The 8,071-nt window shown below is 46.4% G+C and overlaps 4 protein-coding genes across 4 annotated transcripts; 1 reads left to right on the top strand and 3 right to left on the bottom strand.

Annotated features, from left to right (window-relative positions):
• Window positions 1-276: 276 nt before the first annotated feature.
• TRV_01368 (uncharacterized protein) lies at window positions 277-2,309 on the bottom strand (the record flags this gene model as incomplete). The annotated part of the gene is made up of 5 exons (XM_003024428.1): window positions 277-881; window positions 939-1,272; window positions 1,344-1,601; window positions 1,750-1,850; window positions 2,018-2,309. 5 exons carry the CDS (start codon window positions 2,307-2,309, stop codon window positions 277-279), a joined length of 1,590 nt encoding a protein of 529 aa, XP_003024474.1.
• Window positions 2,310-2,770: 461 nt separating this feature from the next.
• Window positions 2,771-3,575, bottom strand: TRV_01367 (uncharacterized protein; the record flags this gene model as incomplete). The annotated part of the gene is made up of 2 exons (XM_003024427.1): window positions 2,771-2,863; window positions 2,928-3,575. The coding sequence occupies 2 exons, from the start codon at window positions 3,573-3,575 to the stop codon at window positions 2,771-2,773; spliced, it is 741 nt and encodes a 246-aa protein (XP_003024473.1).
• Window positions 3,576-4,435: 860 nt separating this feature from the next.
• TRV_01366 (uncharacterized protein) lies at window positions 4,436-5,646 on the top strand (the record flags this gene model as incomplete). Its single annotated transcript, XM_003024426.1, has 3 exons — window positions 4,436-4,513; window positions 4,559-4,814; window positions 4,865-5,646. 3 exons carry the CDS (start codon window positions 4,436-4,438, stop codon window positions 5,644-5,646), a joined length of 1,116 nt encoding a protein of 371 aa, XP_003024472.1.
• A 67-nt stretch (window positions 5,647-5,713) lies between these two features.
• Window positions 5,714-7,534, bottom strand: TRV_01365 (uncharacterized protein; the record flags this gene model as incomplete). Its single annotated transcript, XM_003024425.1, has 1 exon — window positions 5,714-7,534. A coding segment is annotated over one exon (1,821 nt), but the record flags the coding sequence as incomplete, so codon positions are not given.
• Between the last annotated feature and the right edge of the window lie 537 nt (window positions 7,535-8,071).

Raw genomic sequence — 8,071 nt, 5'->3', positions numbered from 1 at the left:
ACCCATCCGAAGCGGACTACCGCGTGTAAAACCATGGACATCCGCCTTGGATAACATACATAAGACATGAAACACATCCAAATAACGCCGAGCCTGCATGAACGTGAAGATAGGAGAGTAAAGAAAGAAAGTATTATAGCATCAGAATCTGATGCTTGGCAAGAGTGGGAAGGTCAGTATAAGGATATCTAGGAGTCGAAGAGAAGGGGTCATAGCATGGAAAGGGGAATCATTGAGACAAAATGAAAAGGAGACAAGAGTCGAGGGTGAAATGATTTAGAAATCCTCGTCGAATCGGAAAGCGCCGCCGTTTTCGGGTTCTTCAGAAGAGTCCTCTTCCTTCTTGGTACTGGCCATGACACCAGCTTTCTGGTAATCTCCAACACGCTTCTCAAAGAAGTTGGTCTTGCCAGCAAGGGAGATGTTGTCCATGAAGTCGAAGGGGTTGGTGGTGTTGTAGAACTTCTTGTTACCAAGAGCAACGAGAAGTCTATCGGCAACGAACTCAATGTACTGGCACATGAGCTTAGCGTTCATGCCGAGAAGGGCACAGGGGAGGGCATCAGTCAAGAACTCCTGCTCGATGGTGACTGCTTCAGTGATGATGGCCTCTACGGCACTGGGGTCGGGACGATAGTTGAGGTGAGAGAACAGAAGGCAGGCAAAATCAGTGTGGAGACCTTCATCACGGGAGATAAGTTCGTTGGAGAAGGTGAGTCCGGGCATGAGACCACGCTTCTTCAGCCAGAATATGGAGGCGAAGGAACCGCTGAAGAAAATACCCTCGACAGCAGCAAAGGCAACAAGGCGCTGTGCGAAGGTGGAATCCTTATCTTGGATCCATCGGATGGCCCAATCAGCCTTCTTGCGGATGCATGGAACTACGGGTTATTAGCTCTTGCCTCCAAGGTTAGGGGAAGGTGGACAGAGTAACATACTTGTATCAATAGCTTCGAAAAGGTAGGTTCGTTGCTTCTGTTCCTTAATATATGTGTCGATGAGGAGAGAGTATGTTTCGGAGTGAATGTTTTCCATCATGATCTGGAAGCCATAGAAGCATCGAGCTTCCGGTACCTGGACTTCGTTGCTGAAACGTTCAAGGAGGTTCTCATTAACGATGCCATCGGAGGCGGCGAAGAAAGCCAGGACGTGGGAGATAAAGAATCGTTCATCGTCATTGAGCCTGTTGTTCCAGTCGTGAATATCCTTGGAGAGATCAATCTCTTCGGCAGTCCAGAAAGAAGCTTCAGCTTTCTTGTACATTTGCCAGATCTGATAAGATAACGCGTTAGTCCTCAGTAACACTTTAACACGTAACGCGTCGGGTAGGGTTCCTAGCATACCTCGCGGTATTTGATCGGGAAAAGAACAAAACGCTGAGGATTCTCCTGGAGGAGGGGCTCCTCTGCCTCCAGCTCCTTGGGCGTCTTGGGTTTGACAACCTGGGTCTCAGCAGGCTTTGAGGCCTCAATCTCGACCTTCTTCAGCTCTGGCTCAGCAACATGCGAAGAGACAGGAACATTCTCCTTGTCCGCGTGGTCCAACTTGAGGGGCTTGATAGGCGAGTCGTTCATCTTGAGCTTCTCCAGGGAGGAAGCAGTCTATATCAAGCCATAGCAAGGCGCGTCAGTAAACCACTTAAACACGCGTATATTGAAGGGATATCAGCGGCATACCTGCTTCGAAGGGGTGGACTGAGTGGCCATTGTGACTGCTGGCGTGTTTTTCCCGAGTGGCTCAAAGGCAAACAAGAGAACGAGGCGTGGTTATCGTGGTGTTGTTGATGGGAGTTGGAGGAGTGGAAGAAAGAGAGTGAAAGCTTTCTCCTTCGCCTTCAAATACTTTTTTGCCTGGAGTCGCGCTAAATCACGCGATCACGCGCTGGAGCGCGATTGCTTAGTCATAATGATTGTTTGTCATGTTTGCACGACGCGTTATCTTATCTGATTGAAATCTCCGCTTTTAGCTCGCGTTATCCCAGCCGCAGTTGCTGCAGCCCAACATGCAAGACGCACACCAAGGCTCGCACCAAGATGCGCTAGCATGGGCGCCAGGAACAAGGCTGGGCCAGTCACAGCGGAGGAGCGATTGTTGACGGCCCCTTCCTCACGTTTCCACCAGACAATTTCTACGTGTGAGTGGCTGATCAGACCTTGTTTACGCAGGATCCTCCTCTGGACGCGACTTGCTTTCGAAACTATCAACTGGCTTTCAGCATGGGCAATCATATCATAGCCTGGCGGTTCCGCCTTATCCGCCATAGCCTGTTTCTTGTGCTGGGCTGTCGGAAGTTTTGGTTCCATTTCCATTATCGCCGAGTAATGGTGAGACATCAGACGATACGCCAGGCTTTGCTGCGCTCATTATATCGTTTTATTATATCCGACATCCCGTCTTGCCCAAGGTCTAAATACCACTGTTGCCACCCTTTCTACCATGCAACGCGCCGTTCGCGTCCCGAGAACGCGGGCGAATTTAGAATTATGTACGGAGTAGCTGAACCTGGCCACCCCCTGCATTCAGCTCTGTTGAAATTACAGAGTATAAAGAGCAGACGACAACGCTCGCGAAAGAACCATTATTGCCAGCAAAATACCACTTCCATCCCCCCCTTTTTTTTTTTCAGTATTTATTCTCTAATACGAAACTATTATTATCCCGTCTATATTGTCCTCCAAGAAATCTAGTTTGATGAAACGCTTGCCCGGAAGAAGCATACAGTCTATATATACATAACGGAAATGTGAATATACAGAAGTGATAAAACCACTTATATCCAAGCCTTCACGGATTCTGGTAGGAATGTATCTTCGGCTTTGCGCATGATCTTGGTGCATTGTTCCATGAATGTAAGTGTCAAAACCTAGGTGAATGTCATGTTAGAATATATATTTCAAAGTGTGGGAAGTAGTATGGTAATGACCTACCGTATGAGGGACTACACGGGCCAGATGAGCCGAGACACCCTTGTAAATGGCGAACAGACCTTCAGCCTTGATCGTCTTCTTGACACAGTCAAAGACGCCATTGTAAAGGTTGCCGCTTTGATTGTACATTCTGGACATGATAGTGTCTGGAGGGTGCATGGCAATACAAACAACAACACCACTGACAGCACTGCTGGTAAGGTGAAGTGGGAGCCCCTCTTCCATTCCGAGATGGCGTATCAAGTTTCGCTTGGCGAAAAAGTATGTAGGTAGTTGAACAGAGCTACCGAAACCAGTTCGGATCATGGAGGCCATGGCGCCACGGTATAGTCCTGGTACTCCTTCGCTAGCGAAGATCTTTCGTAACCCATCCGTTGAGCCTTTGTAATTGTGTTGTGTGCCAACTGGAAGAATTGGAGAGTAAGACTGCAGCCTTGTCTTAACTAGAAAAAACGGGGAGGCAACAGCAGCGCCGATAACTCCGGAAGTAGCTCCGGAGAAAACATTGATAGCCATTGATTGCGTTTTGGGGTCATCGTAGAAAGAGGTGGTGAGACTTTTGCGAATAGGTTCGTAAAAGGAAAGCCGACAACCATTCAGCAGAAGTTGGTATGTATACTGCATATACAGATTTGGATCAGCTACCATCTTGCTGCGGGTATATCTTTGAGTATAGCTCATACCGCTGCGTCAAGACCACGGAGTAGACCTCGCGGACCTTCGTTCCTTAGAATGACGGTTATTCCATGGAACACACCCTTATATTGCCTGGCAACATTGTTCTTTGCTTGTAGCTCTCCTTGCAATTGTAATCTTTTCCGCCTTGTGTTAGCTTCCGCGGACTCCAACGAGCAATTGGGGTAACAGCCGGCATATTACCGAATCTTGACAGTCTCAAAGCTGTGTGTCAGGGTGACGGCACCACAAGCGGCCAGACCACCAGCAAGAAATGCTCTATATTAAAATAGAAGGTAAGCTAGTGGAATCAAATGTTGATTCTTGATAACAGACCTACCCGGTAGCGGTGGACATCGTTGTTCCTTACACCCGGTATCTTTCTCACGGGGAAATTGGACAAAAAATACGGGGAGATTGAGCGGAGAGGGTCTTCGAATGGGGATGAAAAAGGCGAATTATTAGCAAGTAACTCGCAAAGACATCGACATAGTTCCTTATTCCGCTCAATGGCAGTATCAACGGGTAAGCAGAGAAAGTGCCCGGGTCAGAAGGACAAGACGACGGGAATGTCAACACTTTAAAATCGGCCTTCTCAATTGAAAATTCCAGCGTATCAGATTGTCTTAATAATAAGGTTTTATGGGGCTGTTTCGGAATATGGAGCAACATTAATACGGTAATTACATAATCGGATTTTCAGCCAGTTCCAATCTGTCAAAACTCAAACTTCTATCGAGCTATCAAAACACCAAAGCAGCACAAAGCCAAACGGAAGCACCAATAGTTTGCGTGCTTGCTTTGGATACACAGATATTTGAGACGTGGTGAATATGGCGGAAACAACAGCAACTCCCGCACAGCCGGTAGAGAAGGTATCGGATGTCATAAAAAATTATAGGCCCGCGAAGGTAAGTTAATAGCTACAAGAAGCATTTGGGGAAGGTCGCACATAGTTAACAATTGACGGTTTTTCTTTCCAGGCATTCAGGGGAAATCCAAAGGCTGATAAACAGGTTAATGTAACCTCACTAGACTTCGACGATCAGGGTGACTATCTAGTTGCGTCCGGCGAGGATGAAATGATCCAAGTTTTCGACGTAAAGGAGGGGAAATCCACGAAAACTGTTCCCAGCAAGAAATACGGCGTACATCTTGCTAGATTCACTCATCACTCACGGCAGATCCTTCATGCTAGTACAAAACTTGATGGTGTGTACTCCATGCTTGCTTATCTGGATTGGCGTGCTGATGGAAGCTAGATTCACTCCGACTGCTCGATCTTCACAACGAAAGCTACCTTCGGTATTTCACGGGCCATACAGATAAAGTGGTTTCCCTTGCGGTATCTCCAGGGACCGACGCATTTCTATCCTGCTCGAAAGATGATACCGTTGCTTTTTGGGACCTTAATTCCAGGAATGCTCAGGGTAAACTTAAGTTGGCTACTCCGTACCTTGCGGCCTTTGATCCATCCGGAAGTGTCATTGCTATCGCTTCACAATCCACTTCATTTGTTCTACTCTATGATTTCCGGAACTATGACAAGGCGCCCTTCGCATCCTTTGATCTCTCCCCTCTTGAAGACCGATATACCCCAACAACTAAAGGGCGTGCCTGGACGCGCCTGGAATTCTCAAATGATGGAAAAAGCTTGCTAATCGGAACTGATTACCACGGTCATTTTGCTCTTGATGCCTTTGAGGGCAATCTTAAGGCATTTTTGGTTGGGAAACATGGACCAACCGGCCGGGCCGCCCCAGTTTCTACAACTGGGAAGCCTCCCGGTCAGGGCGATGTATGCCTCACTCCTGATGGTAGATATGCGATAGGAGGCGCAGGAGAGCAGCCAGACACATTGGTCTGGGACCTACATCAATCTCCAGATGCGAAATTACTCCTCGAACCCATGACCCGCTTACCTTACTACCGAGCACGCACTACACTAGTCCAGGCGAACCCTCGATACAATATGTTTGCAACTGCGGATAAGGAAATTGTTTTCTGGCTTCCAGAGGACCCTACTAAGATGGCTGAAAAATGAGCAATGTGTGACATGATTGGTCATCGTATACCGCTGTTTTAGAACGCTACCAATACATCTATAACATCTATATTGCTCTGCTGCTGTCTTTACCAATCAGACTGCGAGCAGTATCACACACCCACACTGTCGGACCGCAGACCTCATCGTCGTCTCCACGCTCCTCCTCCACCCAGGTCTCGATCTGTTTTACCACAGTTCGGTTACTTGATATAGTTGTTAACCCGGCAGCCCATCCATATAGGAACACGCTCCGATTGATATCGCTCAATTTTTGCGCAATCTTGCATGCAATAGATGGAAGAGAGTCGTCTTTCCAGCCACGGTCAATGTCATCCTGAGCGTCCACCACTTTGATGGGCAGTTTCCATTCTAACGGGATGGTATAATCGGACAGCTTTTGAAACTGAGATACGAGGGCCTCTCTATCTGAAGCATCGTCTGCCTCCCCCATTAGCAGCCTAGTACGCTCCTTTTCTCTGGGTGTCCCTATTGTGTCCACAATCTCTCTCATTCTTTTAGCTGCCCTTGTTGTGCAGACGAGGTTCCTGTCTCCCGCGGCAGGCCATAGCTCAGACAACAGTAGTGGTTTCTCTGCTTCAAGCTCGATCTGACGGTTAATTGCTGGATGGTATGAGGGCATGCATCTGAGATCTCGTGCGTGAGAGAGATCGGACACAAATGCCAACAATAAAGTGCAATCGACGTTCAAGGTTGACGTCATCGGTGGGAATGGGCTCGGAAGAAGAGATGAAAACATGGAGCCTGCATCATCAGTGTTGTTGACAGGTCCGCTCTTATTTACCATGAAGTCAAGACCAGAGGTCTCGGCGGTAGCGCATTCGACAGTAACGCCAACCATACGGACTTTACGAATAACCTTATCAATTTCCGCAATTTGTCCTTCCACGATTTTAGGTAGGACCAGCCTGACACGGGGATGCTTATACCTGACCCGGACCTCCGCGGCAGCTTTCTTCATGTCAACAGCCAGCTTTAGCAATTCAATCATGTCATCTTCGTCTTCACTATCATAGTCGTTCTTGCCAGATGTCGATGCGGTATTACTCCCTTCATTATCCTCTGAGTCTGAATTTAATCCGATCTCCCATCCCTGTTTTGCAAGGTCACATAGCAGCCTATTCGGTGTGACGGTGGATACTTTAACCCACTCCTGGCCATTATCAGCTACAATGTCAATTAAAACACCTCGCTTGCGCATTTTAGGAACCGTTTCTTCCACCCCTGGCTTGGAGTTGGATTTAATTTTTAGATCATCAATGTCCACTTCTAGATCTTTATAATCCCCCTGCATACATTGACCTTTCACAGGTTTGTAGAAGTAAAACTTCTTGTTGAGAGATATAAGTCCGGTACAGGTTGTCTTTGCAGTTCTCCAAACGTTGGCGTAAAATGGGAAATTAGACGACCTCAACGAATGCACCACTTTTAATTCAGCCTGGCCTAGATATTCTTCATCGCTATCCTCGACGTCCTTTTCGTGACCCCTGTTTTGCTCTGGTGCCCTGATATTTGCCGTATACTGCGGAGTTCCAGGGGCGTCCTCCGCGTCTTCGGCAGCAGCCTCGTCCGCCCTTGCAGCCAGTCTTTGCAGTGATTTCAGCTCTGATTGAACGATGGATTTGAATTGCCGTAGCTCAACCAGATTTGGCTTCCCTAGAGTCACAAGGTATGACTGAAATGCGGAGATCTCAGAAAGTAATTTGTTGCATTCTTCAAGCAAAGATGATGCCAATTCCTGACTGGTTTGCGTACGATTTTTCGGGGGCGGTTTCAAGGCTGTCAAAGTATTATCCATACTAACAATGACAACAATAACGCCAAAGATATGTATATATATATATAAAGGAAGTGGAAGGGAGAAAAACTAGAAGCGGTTCCTGCAAGGAGGGAGGGATATCAGGAACTGATTGCGAGGTAAATAGATGCCTGTCTCGCTTCCCCATGGAAGTTCCTTTTCCAGTCACGTGGTGATAAGAAGTCAATAAGTGGGTCAATGTTTGAAGATAACTAACATGCGAGCAGAGCCTCCTTAGTTACATATCTTAAATTATGATGGTACAAAACGAACAAGAAAGTTCGAGCGGCGAGCTACGCTCGCCGCCAGGCATTAGTCATCTGATTAGTAAATGATACCTGGTAGCGAATACTTAATTATATATAGAGATACTTATAATATTAAATAATTAAAGGCTTAAAATTTTATTTTATTAGACCTAATAATTATAAATATAAAATTAGTACCTTATAGCTAGTAATAGTAGAAGTATTTTATAGCTACCTAGTTACTATAATAGGGCGTTATATATTAATAATATAGACCTTAGAGGTATTAATATATAACTATACTACTATTAGTATAATATTTTATAGGTATAGGTTCTTTATATTAGTATTAATTTAA

Source organism: Trichophyton verrucosum (genome assembly GCF_000151505.1).
Source record: "Trichophyton verrucosum HKI 0517 chromosome Unknown contig00113_1.f1.exp, whole genome shotgun sequence".
In the NCBI taxonomy this organism is placed as follows: Eukaryota; Fungi; Ascomycota; class Eurotiomycetes; order Onygenales; family Arthrodermataceae; genus Trichophyton; species Trichophyton verrucosum.
The sequence above is the reverse complement of the archived record's forward strand: the minus strand, read 5'-3'. Positions and strand labels throughout refer to the sequence as shown.